The sequence below is a fragment of the Trachypithecus francoisi genome, unplaced genomic scaffold (assembly GCF_009764315.1).
Source record: "Trachypithecus francoisi isolate TF-2019V2 unplaced genomic scaffold, Tfra_2.0 Lachesis_group20, whole genome shotgun sequence".
NCBI lineage: Eukaryota > Metazoa > Chordata > Mammalia > Primates > Cercopithecidae > Trachypithecus > Trachypithecus francoisi.
Genome location: NW_022681466.1, coordinates 67,898,093 through 67,916,747, shown reverse-complemented (window position 1 = coordinate 67,916,747; position 18,655 = coordinate 67,898,093). Strand labels below are relative to the sequence as shown.

At 54.0% G+C, this 18,655-nt stretch overlaps 1 protein-coding gene across 5 annotated transcripts in view; it reads left to right on the top strand.

Moving 5' to 3' along the window:
• Positions 1 to 246: 246 nt before the first annotated feature.
• Positions 247 to 18,655, top strand: part of SPNS3 (sphingolipid transporter 3 (putative)) — a 58,266-nt gene continuing 39,857 nt past the window's right edge. For 3 of the 5 annotated variants that reach the window (XM_033185032.1, XM_033185033.1, XM_033185030.1), the window contains exons 1-7: positions 250 to 777; positions 8,001 to 8,066; positions 13,578 to 13,714; positions 14,894 to 15,045; positions 15,696 to 15,762; positions 16,939 to 17,087; positions 18,021 to 18,173. In XM_033185032.1, coding sequence (XP_033040923.1) covers positions 579 to 777; positions 8,001 to 8,066; positions 13,578 to 13,714; positions 14,894 to 15,045; positions 15,696 to 15,762; positions 16,939 to 17,087; positions 18,021 to 18,173 — 923 coding nt within the window. In that variant the 5' untranslated portion in view covers positions 250 to 578. Of the gene's footprint in view, positions 778 to 8,000; positions 8,067 to 13,577; positions 13,715 to 14,893; positions 15,046 to 15,695; positions 15,763 to 16,938; positions 17,088 to 18,020; positions 18,174 to 18,655 lie in introns of all 5 variants that reach the window. The other 2 variants (XM_033185034.1, XM_033185031.1) reach the window with 2 other exon arrangements.

Sequence of the window (18,655 nt, the reverse complement as noted above, 5' to 3'; positions counted from 1 at the left end):
GACTTCCCAGCCCCCACTGATGAATTCTGCTCATAGACTGTCTTCTTGTAGGCAGCCTCCTCTGCTACGTTTGTTTCTCCGGGAAGGACCTTAGATCCTGGGTGGGTGCTCGCCTTGCCTGGCAGTCAAGTGCAATGCTGCTGTCTTGGCCAACACCTAGCCTTCCTCCTTTGCCCCAGCTTCAGGGCATTGGTTCACAGTCCCGTATGGGCAGCCAGACCATCTCACAGTGAGCAGCCCTCTGGGAGGTTCGTCTCACTTCCTGTCCTGAAAGCTTTGTCTCCTCACTGCAGCCGCTGAAGCTGCCGGCTGGATCGAGGGGACCCCAGAGTTGTCCAGTCCCCCAGGGTAGGGGTGCCAGGAGCCCTTCTCCTCCGTAGCAGGTCTCAGAGGCTGATGATGGGGAAATCGCACTGGTGAGACTGCCGTGGGCTCAGGAGGAACCTGCGATAAGATGCCCAACAGTTAAGGCAGCTGCTTTGAGGTTTGGAGCCTGAGAGCCCACAGGAAGTGACTTGGTGCTGAACTGATGTTGCTTCGATCTGGCGCCGGTCTCAGGCCAGGAGCTGCAGGCTGGCATGGCTGGGGGCATGTCCGTGGAGTACCCTGAGCCTGGGCCAGGAGGGCCGCAGGGCCAGTCCCCAGGGCCAGGCAGGCAGTGTCCCCCTCCCATCACGCCCGCCCCCTGGAGCCTGCCCCAGTGGAGGGCCTACGTGGCTGCTGCCGTGCTCTGCTACATCAACCTTCTGAACTACATGAACTGGTTCATCATCGCAGGTGAGGAGGGGCCGGCCACCCTGGGCAGCGCCTGCTGCTCTGCCTGCCAGCCGGGGCAGCAGATCCACGGTGGCCTTCCAGCCATCACCCATCTTTCTGTTCCTGGCCCTGTCTCTGGTGTTCTCCCCTCTAGAGGTGGTTTTCAGGTCTGCCCGAATCGGGGAGGACCAACTGACATTCCCAATCCAGCCTCAGTTAAAGAGGGGGCACAGGCTGGGCATGGTGGCTTCCACTTGTAATTCCAGCACTTTGGGAGGCTGAGGCAGAAAGATTGCTTGAGCCTAGGAGTTTGAGACCAACCTAGTCAACATAGTGAGGCTCTGTCTCTATCTTTTTTTTTTTTTTCAGACAGAGTCTCGCTGTGTCATCCAGGCTGGAGTACAGTGGCGCAATCTCAGCTCATTGCAACCTTTGTCTCCCGGGTTCAAGTGATTCTCCTGCCTCAGCCTCCTGAGTCGCTGGGATTACAGGCATGCACCACCACGTCTAGTTAATTTTTGTATTTTTAATAGAGGAGTAGAGACAGGGTTTTACCATGTTGGTCAGGCTGGTCTTGAACTCCTGACATCGGGTAATCCACCTGCCTCGGCCTCCCAAAGTGCTGGGATTACAGGCGTGAGCCACTGCACCTGGCCTTTTTTTTTTTTTTTTTTTTTTTCTCCAGATGGAGTCTTGCTCTGTCACCCAGGTTGGAGTGCAGTGGCGCGATCTTGGCTCACTGCAACCTCTGCCTCCCGGGTTCAAGCGATTCCTCTCTCAGCCTCCCGAGTAGCTGGGACTACAGGCGCACACCACCATGCTAGGCTAGTTTTTGTATTTTTAGTAGAGATGGGGGTTTTTTTGTTTTTTGTTTTTTTTTTTTGAGACAGAGTCTCGCTGTGTCACCCAGGCTGGAGTGCCGTGGCGCGATCTCGGCTCACTGCAAGCTCTGCCTCCCGGGTTCACGCCATTCTCTGCCTTAGCCTCCGAGTAGCTGGGACTACAGGCGTCTGCCACCTCGCCTGGAGAATTTTTTGTATTTTTAGTAGAGACGGGATTTCACCGTGTTAGCCAGGATGATCTTGATCTCCTGACCTCGTGATCCGCCTGCCTCGGCCTCCGAAAGTGCTGGGATTACAGGCTTGAGCCACCACGCCCGGCCAAGACTCTGTCTCTATTTAAAAAATTAAAACTATTTTAGGGCTGGGTACAGTGGCTCACGCCTGTAATCCCAGCACTGTGGGAGGCCAAAGCGGGCAGATCACTTGAAGTGAGTTCGTGACCAGCCTGGGCAACGTGGTGAAACCCCGTCTCTACTAAAACTATAAAAATTAGCCGAGCGTGGTAGCGGGCGCCTGTAATCTCAGCTACTGCAGAGGCTGAGGTAGAGAATTGATTGAACCCGGGAGGTGGATGTTGCAGCGAGCCAAGATTCCACCATTGCACTCCAGTCTGGGCGACAGAGCAAGACTCTGTCTCAAAAAAAATATATATATATATATATTTTTAAATTAAGAGAGGGCACAGTGGGGGTGGAGCCAGAGGCGTAATGAGGGGTGGGTTGGTGAGGATGGCAGGGAGGACTTCCAGGCAGAGACCGCGAGATTCTGGGTGGAGGACAGGGTAGCCTGGCCCAGGCAAGAATAGCTCCTGCTGGCTGCGTTTCTAGGACAACAGGCTGCTCGCCTGCACATTCTGCCCTCCTTCTTGCAGGCCTCAGGGCTCAGCCTGCTTCTGTCTTCTGTCACTCATTCACTCACTCACTCACTCACTCATTCATTCATTCAAGACTGATTGGGGACTGGGCACGGTGGCTCACACCTGTAATCCCAGCACTTTGGGAGGCTGAGGTGGGTGGATCACCTGAGGTTAGGAGTTTGAGACCAGCCTGGCCGACATGGTGAAACCTTGTCTCTACTAAAAACACAAAAATTAGCCAGGTGTGGTGGCGGGTGCCTGTAATCACAGCTACTTGGGAGGCTGAGGCAGGAGAGTCGCTTGAACCAGGGAGGTGGAAGTTGTAGTGAGCTGAGATCGCGTTGTTGCACTCCAGCCTGGGCGACAGAGTGAGACTCCATTTCAAACAACAACAACAATAACAACAACTGATTGAGGCTCCACTTGCTCTTCTTGTCATTCATTCATCCATTCATTCATTCACTCACTTATTCATTCAAGACTGACTGAGCACTAACTGTGGGTAGGACCCCTGGTGGCTCCTGGGGACCCAGGGAGGAAATTGGACTTGTAGTTCCTGAACTCAGGAACGACCGTCTCATGGGGCAGAGATAGAGGCTGGTTGATGGCAGTCCTGCGAGGCAGAGAGGTGCGGCCAGACAAGGGAGAGGCACAGGCCAAGCTGGGAGCTCAGGAGGGTGCCTGCAGCTGCTAGTCCTCTCTGAGACCTGGCCATTGATCTGTCCGTTACCAGCTCAGCACGCCAGAGAGTGGCTGTGGAATCATGAAACTCTAGGGGCTGCAGAGCCATCCCCAGACCTGGTCATTGTCTTTGAGGAGCTCAGAGGTCAGAAGCTTCTCCTCCTCACTTGAAGTCAGGAGTTCGAGACCACCCTGGGCAACAGAGAAAAGCCTTGTCTCTACAAAAAATTAAAAAAGTTAGCTAGGGACAGTGACAGCTGAAGACAGTGATGTCTTCAGCCTTTTGGGAGGCTGAAACAGGAGGATTGCTTGAGGCTGAAGCAGGAGGATTGCTTGAGGCTGAAGCAGGAGGATTGCTTGAGGCTGAAACAGGAGGATTGCTTGAGGCTGAAACAGGAGGATTACTTGAGGCTGAAGCAGGAGGATTACTTGAGGCTGAAGCAGGAGGATTGCTTGAGGCTGAAACAGGAGGATTGCTTGAGGCTGAAACAGGAGGATTGCTTGAGGCTGAAGCAGGAGGATTGCTTGAGGCTGAAGCAGGAGGATTGCTTGAGGCTGAAACAGGAGGATTGCTTGAGGCTGAAACAGGAGGATTGCTTGAGGCTGAAACAGGAGGATTACTTGAGGCTGAAGCAGGAGGATTGCTTGAGGCTGCAGTGAGCAGTGATCGTACCACTGCACTCTAGCCTGAGTGACAGAGCAAGATCTTATCTTAAACCCCTAAAGACAAAAAGCAAAACAAAATATACTAAACAAACAAACAACCCCGAAGGGGCGTATGGGGTGAGATCAGAGCTTCTTGGGTGCCAGACTGGGAGCTTGGACTTTCTACCTTGGGCAATGGGGAGCCATATAATTGGATTTGAGGCCCTGATGGAGGCAAAATGATCCAGGGAGTCAGTTCAGAGGCTGCTGTAGTGGATCAGGCCAAAGCTGAGGAGGCCTGAGTCGGAGTGTGGGCCAAGGGCACACAAAGGCGGGAAGAAGCAAGAGGCAGATGAGAGCCAGGAATCACCAGTGCAGAGCTCCCAGAACCCAGGAGCCTGGGGACCTGCTATCTCTGCCGCTAGCCCTGGAGGCCCCTGGCTGGGCCCTAAGACCCTGAGTCTTGCCTGCCTCGGTCCCTTCCCCATTAGCCCTTCCTCTGTATGTGCAAAAAAGTGGGCTGTGATTACTGTGGGGGTAGAGACCTAGAGAAGTGAAACCATGCGGAGCGTCTGGGAACTGGTGGGGATAAACAGCTAAAATGTTCTTGCAGGAAACAGCTCTTATGGGGCCAGGGTGGTACGTTACAGGTAAAAGCAAGGCTGGGTACACACTTGGCCCTGGGTCATCCCTAGAGCACCATGGGGCTGGGAGGAGCCCAGGAGGAGATAAAACAAGGGGGTGAGTCCTCATTCCTGAAAATGGAAGATGGGTACAATTTAGAGCATTTTTGTTTAGCTATTTATTTTGCTTACCTGTGTTGTCTACTTTTTTTCTTTCCAAAGACTGTTTTCTTTGTGTATTTAAAATAATAAAAGGGGACTGGCCGGGTGCAGTGGCTCAAGCCTGTAATCCCAGCACTTTGGGAGGCCGAGACGGGTGGATCACAAGGTCAGGAGATCGAGACCATCCTGGCTAACACGGTGAAACCCCGTCTCTACTAAAAAATACAAAAAAACTAGCCGGGCGAGGTGGCGGGCGCCTGTAGTCCCAGCTACTCGGGAGGCTGAGGCAGGAGAATGGCGTGAACCCGGGAGGCGGAGCTTGCAGTGAGCTGAGATCCGGCCACTGCACTCCAGCCTGGGCGACAGAGCAAGACTCCGTCTCAAAAAAAAAATAATAATAATAAAAGGGGACTTTGTGAGGCCGAGGCAGGTGGATCACCTGAGGTCAGGAGTTTGAGACCAGCCTGGCCAACATGGTGAAACCCTGTCTCTACTAAAAATACAAAAATTAGCCGGGCATGGTGGCGTGTGCCTGTAATCCCAGCTACTTGGGAGGCTGAGGCAGGAGAATCACTTGAACCCAGGAGGCAGAGGTTGGAATTAGCCGAGACTGTGCCATTGTACTCCACCCTGGGCGACACAGCGAGACTCCATCTCAAAAAAACAACAGGCCGGGCACAGTGGCTCACACCTGTAATCCCAGCACTCTGGGAGGCCAAGGCGGGTGGATCACCAGAGGTCAGGAGTTCGAGACCAGCCTGGCCAACATGGTGAAACCCCGTCTCTACTAAAAATACAAAAATTAGCCAGGCGTGGTGGCAGACGCCTGTAATCCCAGCTACTTGGGAGACTGAGGCAGGAGGATCGCCTGAACCCAGGAAGTGGAGGTTGCAGTGAGCCGAGATTGCATCACTGCACTTCAGCCTGGATAAAAGAGTGAGACTCCGTCTCAAAAAAAAACAAAAACAAAAACAAACAAAAACAAGCAATAAAACTCAAACAACAACAAATAAAATATTAAAGGGGGAAAAGGACATGCCGGTTTGTACGCCAGGTTACGGTGGCAACTGGGGCAAATTAAATGTCTAAACAAAGATTTTTTTTTTTTTTTTTTTTTTGAGACAGAGTCTCGCTCTGTCACCCAGGCTGGAGTGCAGTGGCCGGATCTCAGCTCACTGCAAGCTCCACCTCCCGGGTTCCCGCCATTCTCCTGCCTCAGCCTCCGGAGTAGCTGGGACTACAGGCGCCCGCCACCTCGCCCGGCTAGTTTTTTGTATTTTTTAGTAGAGACAGGGTTTCACCGTGTTAGCCAGGATGGTCTCGATCTCTTGACCTCGTGATCCGCCCGTCTCGGCCTCCCAAAGTGCTGGGATTACAGGCTTGAGCCACCGCGCCCGGCCCTCTAAACAAAGATTTATTTCTTTTTTTAATTTTTGGAGACAGAGTCTCCAAAATATTTTTAGTAGAGTATTTTTAGAGTATTTTAGTAGATTATTTAGTAGAGTATTTTTAGTAGAGACGGGGTTTCACCATGTTAGCCATGATGGTCTCGATCTCCTGACCTCGTGATCTTCCAGCCTCGGCCTCCCAACGTGCTGGGATTACAGGCGTGAGCCACCGTGCCCTGCTCTAAACAAAGATTTCTTGCTTTGCTCCTCTGATTCCTTGATCTTTATGTGCATGGGGCAGGTCTTGGAGGTGCGCACGCAGGACTTTCTTGACGTGGGTGTTTCTGCGGGGACCCACCTGGGGGTTTCTGCCCCCCTTCTGTGGTTCTGGGTGTGCGGACAGGCTGCCTCTGGCTGAGATTTGAGCCCCAGCTCCCCCAGCTTCAGACGGGCAACCTTGGCCTGCTAGAGCCTCTGTTTCCTGTGTAGAATGGGGGCAATGACAGTCCCCTCCTTTTAGGATGACAGCTGCAAGTGGACAGCTCAGGGCCTGGCTCTGTCACCTCCTGATTCATGAAAGTGATGATTGTTGCTCTTCATAGTAACGACAGGGCCAGAGCCGCATGGCTCACTTGAGCAGGTGCTGCAGACCCGGACCCTTTCTGAGACACCACCAAGAGGCTATCAGGAAACAGACCCTGGTGTCTGGGAGACCCACGTTCTCTCTCTGCGTTAGGCTGGGCGCCCACTGCTGTGCCTCTGGAAGAACATGCTTGTGTGTGCGCATGCGTGCAAGCCAGGACACGTTCGTCTTTGTATGTGCATGTTCATCTATGCATGTCCGGTGTTTGCACGAGCACGGCCACTGTGCTGCACAGCTCTAGGGACTTCTGTTTACACAGCAGCCTAAGTAAAGGGCTGTGCACTGCACAGCAACAGGGAGCTGTGCCCCTCTGACCGCAGTGTGGATGGCAGCCCTGAGCCTGTGCATACGCAGGTGGGTATCTGGGTGTCTCTTTATGGGTACATCTCACTGCACATGTGTCTGTGTGTCTGTGTGTATGAGGCTGGGTGTACATGTCTGTGAGTGTGCGTTCCTGTGTGTGTGTGTATTTGTGCCTCTGCAGGTGTGTTTGCTGGGTGTACATGTCTGAGTGTGCGTTCCTGTGTGTGTGTGTGTATATTTGTGCCTCTGCAGGTGTTTTTCTCTGGAAATGCCTGTTTGTATCTATTTATATCTGTGTTCCCACATGAAGAGGAGGGAAGGAGCTGTGTGGCTGCGTGCTTGTATGTCGATGTGTGTATGTGAATGTCTGTGCCTTTGGGATGCTTCTTTCTTTCTTTTCTTCCTTTCGTTCTTTCTTTCCTTCCTCCTTCCTTCCTTCCTTCCTTCCTTCCTTCCTTCCTTCCTTCCCTCCCTCCCTCCCTCCCTCCCTCCCTTTCTCTCTCTCTCTCTCTCTCTCTCTTTCTTTCTTTCTTTTCTTCCCTCCCTCCCTCCCTCCCTCCCTTCCTTCCTTCCTCCCTTCCTTTTCTTTCTTTCTGATGGAGTTTCACTCTTGTTGCCCAGGCTGGAGTGCAATGGCACGATCTCGGCTCACGGCAACCTCCGCCTCCCGGGCTCAAGCGATTCTCCTGCCTCAGCCTCCCAAGTAGCTGGGATTACAGGCACCCACCACCACGTCTGTCTAATTTTCTGTATTTTTAGTAGAGACGAGATTTCACCATGTTGACCATGGCTGGTCTCGAACTCCTGACCTCAGGTAATCTGCCCACCTTGGCCTTCCAAAGTGCTGGGATTACAAGCATGAGCCACCATGCCCGGTCAAGGGATGCTTGTTTCTTTGAGTGTTTGAAATGCACACGTTTCTCTGTGTGTCTGCTGTTGTGTGTGTGGTTGTGCACGTGTGGGAGAGCGGGGGGAGAGAACAGTGGGCTTTGGTGCCATGCCTTCTGCTGTGCTGTGGCCCTGTGTCAAACCTGGAGCAGCTGCCTTTGGAGTCCAGGAGTGTTACTTCCCATTTCCTGAGCACTGTCCCTCTGTCCACAGGAGTGCTGCTGGATGTACAGGAGGTTTTTCAGATCAGTGACACCCATGCTGGTTTGCTTCAGACTGGTAAGGAGGAGCCCTGGCTCTGGAACTGGGGTCCTGGGTTCCTGCTGGGGTGGGCTCTTTCTGTGGGTCATGTTCTGTGCCCAGCTCCAGCCCCACTGGGTCCCCTGGCACAGAGGGTGGGTGTGGCGTGGGCCTGAGGGACAGTCTAGGCAGGAGTGGGAGAGAGCCCAGGCTGGAGCAGCCGTGGTAGTTTGAGTGTAGGGTGCTGCAGGAGAGCAAAGGGAGGTGGGGCTGGGAGAGGCCCCCAAGCCTCAGCTCCCGGTTATGGAGCTAGTCATTCCTTCCCTTCATATTGCTGAGGCTCAGCTGTGCACCAGAGGCTTGCTGGTGTTTGAGAAATCCTGATGTGCGCTTTCCTCTCATAGACCTGAAAAATCTGACTACTGGGACACACGAAGTCAAACAGACAGACACAGACACAGACACATCGCCCCGCATGGGCTCAGATGGACTCTGGGCCCACAGAGCGCCTAACACCCAGCAGCAGGGAGCAGCCACACGTCCCATCACAACATCAGAGCGGTTGGGGTCATGAGGGATTAGCTTTTGCCTTGTGGTTGCCTGGATGGTGACACACACTCACACATGTGCATATCCACACACTCACGTGGGCACACATGTGGTCACAACACGTGATACACCTGTGCACACACCCAGCCTGTAATCAGTAGGCACCGAGGGTCCTCCTCACAGTCCATCATCTCAGGGCTTTAGAACATGACTCTCAAACTGGGGTACAGGGATCTCTGGGGATACACAGTAACTTTCCAGGGGCTACATGAACACAGAGTTTTGAGAGACTGATTTTTTTCTAGATCCTCAAGCCTGTATGTTTTTTTCCTAAAATGATCTGCCTGCCGGGGAGCCTGTGGTCGGCCTGTGGTTCTCCTTCCTCTCCTTCCGTTGTACAATTCCCTGGCTACCGTAGTAAGCAGAGAGGGACTCCTCTCCACATCCTGGATGTGCTGTTCCTGGGTATAAAAACCTCCGGGGCATCACACAGAGGCCCCCACGTGGATGTTCGGCTTCTGCTGGGGGGACCTTGGCATCAGGAGAAATGTGCTGGGGAGATGTGCCCTAGGCCACAGCCCAGGCAAGGAGCCAAGCCTTATCTAGCTGTCCCTGTGTGCAATGTCTACTATTTATCTACAAATTAGAATTCAAAGTGAGATAATGGTCTCAGGGATGCATGTCAACACATTTGTTTCAATGAAAAAAATGAAGCCAACATTTTTCTTGTTTTTTTTTGAGACGGAGTTTCGTTCTTGTTGCCCAGGCTGGAGCGCAGTGGCACGATCTCGGCTCACTGCAGCCTCCCAGGTTCAAGCAATTCTCCTGCCTCAGCCTCCCGAGTAGCTGGGATTACAGGCATGTACCACCATGTTGGCCAGGCCGGTCTCAAATTCCCGACCTCAGGTGATCCGCCCATGTTAGCCTCCCAGAGTGCTGGGATTATAGGCGTGAGGCACCGCACCGGGCAACATTTTTCTTATAATCAATTTGATTGTCTAATTGCTTTGGCAAAAGAGGACGGGCATTATGACTTGGATTCTACTGCAGACATTCCCCGTAAACTGAATAAACTCGACCCTGTAGCTCCAAGAGTTTGGATGAAAATACAGTTAAAAAAATACACAACAATGCTGGAAGTCCCATCCTTGGCAACGATTCAAACTCGGGATAAGAACATTTTAATATTAGCTGAAAATATGTGGAAGGGTACGTAGTTCTAGAAACTTCTTTAAAAATGAGGTGAGAGCCGGGTGCGGTGGCTCACGCCTGTCATCCCAGCTCTTAGGGAGGCGGAGGCGGGAGAATAGCTTCAGCCCAGGAGTTCGAGACCTGCTCAGGCAATATAGTGAGACTTCCTTCTCCACAAAAAGGAAAAAAAAAAAAAGACAAAAGAGTTACATGAGCAAGAGTTAGAAGACCATGGCTTTAGAACATGCATCATTTCCAATTGCCCCTCAGTCTTGTGGCCAAGAGGCGGCAACTGATGCTGATCTGCCAGCCATATCTGTAGCCAAAGTGAGATACCCACAACCTCCTCGATTAAATAGATAATGGTGGTTTACTCAACATTTCCCTTCACTGGTTCTTTTTTTTTTTTTTTTTTGAGACGGAGTTTCACTCTTATTGACCAGGCTGGAGTGCACGATCTTGGTTCACTGCAACCTCTGCCTCCCAGGTTCAGGTGATTCTCCTGCCTCAGCCTCCTGAGTAGCTGGGATTACAGGCACCCGCCACCACGTCCGGCTAATTTTTGTATTTTTAGTAGAGATGGGGGTCTCACCATGGTGGCCAGGCTGGTCTTGAACTCCTGACCTCAGGTGATCTGCCAGTCTCGGCCTCCCAAATTGTTGAGATTACAGGTGTGAGCCACCATGCTGGCCCTTCACTGATTCTACTATAGTGGTCAGGATTATTACTATAAGGCCTGGGCCACGGAGGGAGAAGTGTGTGTGTGTGTGTTTGGGAGTAGGTGAAGAGAAGGGTCATCTTTGCAGAAGCAGCCCAAAAATTTCATGGAAAGGACAGTGGGCTTGGCGGCCTGATGACCAGGCTGGTCTCTGGTGGCCTCAGGTGAGGTCTCTTTACCTTTTCGGGTTGCCATGCTGTGGCCCTAGACCCAGCCTGTTGTGTGTCCACAGGGCTGCTAAGAAGAGGAAACTGATGACTGAGGGAGAGAGTGGTTAAGAGACAGAGGGATTGGGCCAGGCATGGTGGCTCACGCCGGTAATCCCAGCACTTTGGGAGGCCGAGGTGGGCAGATCACCTGAGGTTGGGAGTTTGAGACCAGCCTGACCAACATGGTGAAACCCCATCTCTACTAAAAATACAAAGATTAGCCGGGTGTGGTGGCAGGTGCCTGTAATCCCGCTACTTGGGAGACAGAGACAGGAGAATCACTTGAACCCAGAAGGCGGAGGTTGCAGTGAACTGAGATCGTGCCACTGCACTTCAGACTGGGCCACAGAATGAGACTCGGTCTCAAAAAAACAAGAAAAAGAGAGAGTGGTAGAAGGTGAGAAGAGGCAGTGGTCAGGTTCCCTTCACCCACCCATGGGCTAGAGAGGCTGCTGGAGTGAGTTAATTAATTAATCATATTTAAAACTAACACTGACTTGGCCCCTACCACGTGCCAGGCACTATTCTAAGTGCTTTAAATATCAACTTATTTAATCTTCACAACAATCCCACGAGGCAGGTTTTATTATTACGTCCATTTTACAGCTGATGAAACTGAGGCTCAGAGAAGTTAGGAGACTTGCTGAAGCTGGGATTTGAATCCAGGAAGTGTGGCTCCAGAGTCTGTCTTTTAACTCTAGGAGCATTCATTTCATCCACTATGTCAAAGACACGATTTGAATTTGGAGACATTGGAAATGAGGAGTGTCTACTTTCCCCTTGGGAAGGGCATCTGCAGAGTCAGTCACAGAGCATCTGCAGGTTTAAGGCACTGAAAACAGCCTGCAAGTGATCCCTGCATGTGAGGAATACGGGGGAAAATATATTTATTTATTTATTGTTGTTGTTTGTTGTTTTTTTGAGACAGAGTCTCGCTCTGTCACACAGACTGGAGTGCAGTGGCACAATCTTGGCTCACTGCAACCTCCGCCTCCTGGGTTCAAGCAATTCTCCTCCCTCAGCCTCCCTAGTAGCTGGGGTTACAGGCATGCACCACCACACCTGGCTAATTTCTGTATTTGTAGTAGAGATGGGGTTTCACCATGTTGGCCAGGCTGGTCTCGAACTCCTGACCTCAGGTGATCCACCCGCCTTGGCCTCCCAAAGTGCTGGGATTACAGGTGTGAGCCACTGCACCCGGCTGGGAAATAGTTTTATAACTTTTGGATAAAGAAGATATGCATAAACAAGACGTGAAACAACTCTTGCCCTTCCAGAAGGTTAATAAACTTGACAACATCAAAGCTAAACACTTCTGTATGATGATGATTGAAATTATGTAATCAGTAATAATAATAGATAACATTTGTTGGATGTTTGCATGAAGCTGTGCAGATAACTTTTATGTGCTTTATTTTACTTCATCCTCTCAGTAACCAAACAAGGGAAAAGCACTGTTGATGAAAGGGGAACAAAAGAGTTAAGGAATCTGCCCAAGGTCACATAGCTAGAAAGTGGTGAGCCAGGATTTAAACCCAGCCAACTTAGTCCCAGAAGTTGCGTTTTTAATTCTTAAAACAAACATAAAAGACTATGGGAACTTATTTCCAAAACATATGAACAAACAACAGCCCAACAGAAAAATGGAAAGTGGCCCGGGCACGGTGGCCCACGCCTGTAACCCCAGCACTTTGGGAGGCCGAGGTGGGTGGATCCCTTGTGCCCAGGAGTTCGAGACCAGCCTGGGCAAGATGGTGAAACCCCATCTCTACAAAAACTACAAAAATTAGCCAAGTGTGGTGGTAACGTGCCTGTAGTCTCAACTACTCTGGAGGCTGAGGTGGCAGGATGGCTTGAGGCCAGGAAGCAGAGGCTGCAGTGAGCCGAGATTGAACCACTGCACTCCAGTCTGGGTGACAGAGTGAGATTTTGTCTTACAAATTAAATAAAAGTATAAATGCAGCTGTGTCCAGGGAACATTTTACCTATGTAGGAAAACCAATTCTTTCCTGGCTTCCTGGAATCATCACTAGTTTACAGTGAATGTGCTTATTGTTTCTTTTGTTTTTTCCTTTTTTTGAGACCAAGCCTTGCTCTGTCGCCCAGGCTGGAGTGCAGTGGCGTGATCTCGGCTTACTGCAACCTCTGCCTCCCGGGTTCAAGCAATTCTCGTGCCTCAGCCTCCCGAGTAGCTGGGATTACCAGCGCCCACCATCAGGCCTGGCTAACTTTTTTGTATTTTTTTTTTTTTAGTAGAGACAGAGTTTCATTATGTTGCCCAGGCTGGTCTAGAACTCCTGAGCTCAGGCAATCTGCCCGCCTCAGCCAACTAAAGTGCTGGGATTATAGGCATGAGCCACTGCGCCCGGCCCAATGTGCTCATTCTAAACTGTCCTCATCTGCTGCTCAGAGCAGGCCCAAGCTGACTTCCCTCTTCCCCTGCTCCCTGTTGCCCCAGTAGGTGCACGAATGAAAAATCAGACCTGTCCCCATTTCCAGGTTCACAGGGGTCACGTGTTTTTGTAAAGCCAGGAAACTGGCATCTGCTCCATGCCTGACGCTCCACATTCACTTCCCATCTCACCTTCACCATCCTGGGGGGGATGGTGACTTCTCCAGTGTTGGGGTGACACCCAGAGCAAGCGGCAGAGCTGGGCTTTGGATTCGGGGCCGGGTCCAGGCCTCTACACTCTCGGCTGGGGTTGTATGTTGGCCACGCACTATGAGGTTCACCTTATCTTTTCTTCCTCCTACCCTGGGCCCGCTGCCAAGGTGCCAGCTTGTGGCTTCTGAGTCAGGCTCCTTCCCTCCCCGGGCCTGCTGGGCCGTCTGCCCTGCCACGGTCGTGGGGGGACCCAGGCTGCCCCTGTGTGTCTCCTCCAGTCTTCATCGGCTGCCTGCTGCTGTCTGCACCCGTGTTTGGCTACCTGGGCGACCGATACAGCCGCAAGACCACCATGAGCTTCGGGATCTTGCTCTGGTCAGGAGCTGGTCTCTCTAGCTCCTTCATCTCCCCCCGGGTAGGTGTCCATGCCTCTGCCCCGGCCCCTGAGGCCCCTTCCCCACCTGCTTCCTCCCTGATCCAGCCCCATCAGAGCTGCGTGGGGACAATTCTGCTCCATTCCCAACTGTGACTGGATCAGGGATTGCACTGAGGGCTGGGAGAGGAGGTGAGGGCCCAGTCTCCAGCCTGAGCTGCGCAGGGCAGAGCTGGTGGACATTTTTTTTTTTTTTTGAGACACAATTTCGCTCTTGTTGCCCAGGCTGGAGTGCAATGGTGCGATCTCGGCTCACTGCAAACTCCGATTCCCAAGTTCAAGTGATTCTCCTGTCTCAGCCTCCAGAGCAGCTGGGATACCAGGCGTGTGCCACCACGCCCAGCTAATTTTTGTATTTTTTATAGAGACAAGGTTTTGCCGTGTGGGCCAGGCTGGTCTCGAACTCCCAACCTCAGTTGATCCACCCGCCTCAGCCTCCCAAAGTGCTGGGATTATTTGCGTGAGCCACCGTGCCTGGCCGACCCGGTGGACTTTCTTTTTTTTTTTTTTGAGGCGGAGTCTCACTCTGTCGCCCAGGCTGGAGTGCGGTGGCTGGATCTCAGCTCACTGCAAGCTCCGCCTCCTGGGTTTACGCCATTCTCCTGCCTCAGCCTCCCGAGTAGCTGGGACTACAGGCGCCCACCACCTCGCCCGGCTAGTTTTTTGTATTTTTTTTTAGTAGAGACGGGGTTTCACCATGTTAGCCAGGATGGTCTCGATCTCCTGACCTCGTGATCCGCCCGTCTCGGCCTCCCAAAGTGATGGGATTACAGGCTTGAGCCACCGCACCCGGCCTGGTGGACTTTCTTAACAGGAGACCTCCTCTCTCCTACCTCTCACTGCCGCACCAGCTTCATTTCTGCCTGACTCTGCTGGGGGTGGAACTGGGGGTAACAGCTGCTGTCTTGGGGAACTGGCCTGGTTAGCAATGGTGGGACCCAGGAGAAGGGCTCGCCTGGGCAGGGGGGTAGGCAGTGGCTTCAGGGGACACATGTGGGACTTTGGAAACCTGGAGTGGAGAGGTGTCCATAGCCCCGATCCCCTCTCCCTACTCTGGGGTCCTGTGACATGAGGTCCCCTTGGCTCTTCCAACAAACCCTCGGGTCCCTGGCCTTATGGGTGATTTCTGGAACTCACGTGGTCTTGTGCCTGCTTGCCCAGTATTCTTGGCTCTTCTTCCTGTCCCGGGGCGTCGTGGGCACTGGCTCGGCCAGCTACGCCACCATCGCGCCCACCGTCCTGGGCGACCTCTTCGTGAGGGACGAGCGCACCCGCGTGCTGGCCGTCTTCTACATCTTTATCCCTGTTGGAAGGTTGGTATTACCCATGGGTCCACTTCCCCAGGTGGTAAACTGAGGCCCAAAGGAGTCAGAACAGGGGCTGGGCATGGGTAGGAGAGGTCAAACCAGGAGGGCTGCAATGTGAGTTCCAGTGCTACCCCTTCCTCGCCACATGAGTCTACCTCTCCGAGCCTCAGTTTCCTCATCTGTCAACGGAGGCAGTGACGCCAGCTGATGGGCTGGGGGAGGAGTAGAGGTGATGAGGATGCGCCCTGCAGATTCGTACACTCGGCAGTGTGGCCCGGCCAGGGAGGGGCCGGCCCTGGGAGGCGAGGTGAGGAAGCAGGATTTGCAGTCAGGACCCTGGCCTCTGACCCAGATTTCCTGAACTTGCCTGACTCAAGCAGGGCCCAGCCTTGGGCAGGAGGGTGGACGGTATGTATTTCCATAGGTGGGGAGAGTGGCGCTGGGGGTGGGCCAGGAGCCAGAGGTCACTGGTGATTTGACCAAGGGCAGTGGACATCTGGACCTCACGCGGCTTACTTTCCTCAGTGAAACAGCTCTGTGCCTGCAGAGAACCAGCTCCCTGGGGCACGGGGGAGCACCCTGGGTCAGGCTGGCAGTGGGGTCTGCCTTCCGCTTCCCTCCCCTCACAGTCCATCGCCCTTGACCCTCTGTTGCAGTGGTCTGGGTTACGTGCTGGGGTCGGCTGTGACGACGCTGACTGGGAACTGGCGCTGGGCCTTCCGAGTGAGTCCAGCTTCCTTTTCTTCCCTCTGCTTTCCCTCTGGACCAGCAGGGACTTTCCAGCCTTGGGTGACCTTAGCCACTTGGCGTAGCACCCGGCGCCATGAGGGGGGCGGGGGTGGTCAGGCATTGGCAGCTTTGGGGCCCCACAGGGAGCATGGGCTGGGGAGGTGGTGGCCCTAGGCTCAAAGCTGGCTGCTTAGTTTACCAGCTGTGTGATCTCAAGCAGGTCACCTTCTTCAGAGCCTCGGTTTACCTGTCGGTAAAGTGGGGGTAGTAAACGCTACCTAAGGCATCTTGAGGATCAGTGAGACGAGAGATGGAAGTTCCAAGCCGCAGGGTCAGGGCACGGAGTAGGCCCTGGCGGACTGGCAGCTAGGCTCGCTCAGCAGTTGAGCAGGATGCTGAAGAAGATGCCGGGCAGGCCCCGCTGGGCTGCGGGCCTTGTAATTCCAACATGGGCACGGAGCAGGACCGTTCTGAAGAGGAAGGAACTCCACAGTGGAGGGCGCGGAGCTCAGCCCTGGGAGTGCAGCTTGGTGGGAGTGCAGGCTGCATGCAGACCTCCACGGAGCCGGCCCAGTGCCGGGGAGCTGGCGTGTGAAGCGCTGAAGCCAGATTTGGAATCTCGGGAGTGGGGTGGGCTTCAAGGAGGCAGGTCTGACCTGGATTGAATAAACCTTCTCATGGTCTGAGCTGTCTGAAGGCTGCCCCAAGGTGGGTAGTGAGACCCCCGTCCTTGGGGTTTGAGCAGAGGGACCGCTAGGAGAGGATGCCAGGGCAGGACTATGTGGCAGATGGAGGCCTGGGCCAGGGAAAGGTCAGCTCTAGGGGCAGCAGGTACTCAGGAGGCAGGGCCAGGGTAGTGAGCGTCCCTGTTCTCAACCATCTCAGGCCCGTTGACCCCAAAAGAGTGGTGTCTGTACTGGAAAGATGGGAATTACATGAAGTCCCAAAGAGACTCCACTCCCTGGAAAAGCTGCAGTGGTGAGGGCTGAGAAACAGTGGTACATCCCGCTCTGTGGATACTAGCGCCCTGAAAAACAAGTCACCCCCACCACTCCCAGGGCCTGGACTCTAGAGGTCAGACACTGGCTGGTACTGTGACCAGTTGCCCCCGGGGTCTCTTGGGCTGTGATAATATGTGGCCCTGAGCTTCCCGGGCCCTCCTGTCCCCAGATCATGCCCTGCCTGGAGGCCGTGGCCTTGATCCTGCTTATCCTGCTGGTTCCAGACCCACCCCGGGGAGCTACCGAGACGCAGAGGGAGGGGGCCGCGGGAGGCTCCAGGAGCAGCTGGTGTGAGGACGTCAGATACCTGGGGAAAAAGTGAGTGTCACTGCTACCCCCTGCAAGGCACGGAAAAACCCCTTTGTCTGCCCCAGCCTCACTGACCCCCTCTCTCCACCTCCAGGGAGCCTCCCTTATTGTCCTAATGTTTACAGCCCTCCTCTTCCTCTGAGATCCCACTTACCAACTGAAGTGCCCCTCCCTCCCTTAGGGCTCAGCCGCCATCACCTTGCCATGTGACAGAAATATGGACAGGGAGGGAGGGAGATGGCATGAGCCCCAGCCTTGCCTCTGCCGCTGCCCTGCCCATAAGTGGCCCTGGCACTCAGAGCCTCACTGTCCTTGTTTATTCAATGGATGGAATTCTCCAGCCTTGTCCCCTTCTCCGGGTTGCTTGGAGGATGCTGGGAGTTCATCACTCACCTCTCCAAGCCGCATGGCGTGTGTGATCCTCTGTGCCAGCCATGCTGGGGGAGGCAGGCAGGAGTCAACTGCTGGTCCCAGGCCTCATGATTCACTGCAAGGCAGGGCATGGACAGGACCCACTTCCGTTACTGAGCTGTGAAACCGGCCAGGAGGACTCAGAGGAAGGTGGGGCAGGCAGGGACATCCTCCTGGAGAATGTGATGCTGGCTGGGGAACCCTCAGGATGGGGAGATTTGGTCCTGCAGAGAGGAGGGAGGGAGGAGGAGCCAAGGTATGTGGGTAGGGGGTCTCCGAAACATAGGGAGGCTGGAGCTCAGGGTGCTGCCAGGAAGGGTCTGGAGGTTGGAGCTTGGGGTAACCTGAGTGTCTTCTTCGGAGCCACAGTTTGCCTATCTGTAAAGAGGAGTTAGCAAATGCTACCTATGGAATCTTGAAGGTAATGAGATGAGATGGAAAAGTTCCTGGTGCCCAGGAGTGGGGAGGAGTGGACAGGCCCCTTCAGCCCCAGCCCTCTCCCAACTCCAGCTGGGGCACCTTGTCTTGCAGCTGGAGCTTTGTGTGGTCCACCCTCGGAGTGACCACCATGGCCTTTGTGACTGGAGCCCTGGGGTTCTGGGCCCCCAAGTTTCTGCTCGAGGCGCGCGTGGTTCACGGGCTGCAGCCTCCCTGCTTCCAGGAGCCGTGCAGCAACCCTGACAGGTGAGGGCGTCCGGGGGCACTGGGCACCTTGCCCAGCTTGGGGGCTCTTCCTGAGGAAGTTCTGAGCTCCAAAATTCAGTTTCTTGGGGTGGGACACGTGATGCTGTGTGAAGACAGTGAGGCACGGGACCCAGATGGCAGCAGGAGGCCTGGCTCGGGCTCGGGCTGAGCCTCTGCCACTCTGGGTGGCCATGGCCAGCTCCCTTGTCCTCTGTGGGCTGAATCCCCCGTCTCTCCACTCTTGGGGCCGCTGTGGGCTCCAGAAGGCACTGGTGGGAGATGGGCATGAGGCTTCTGTGGGGCTGTGGGATGAGAGGGGCCCCACCCTTCAGAGGGGCCTGTAGCATCTTCTGTGAGGACATCCCATTTTACAGATGGCAAACTGGGGCCCGGGAGGCCTCGTCGCTTCGCTAGTTTTGGGATTTCATGTGTGTGAGAAGGCTCCTGGGAGGGAAGGCACGGGCACTCTGCCCTTAGGGCAC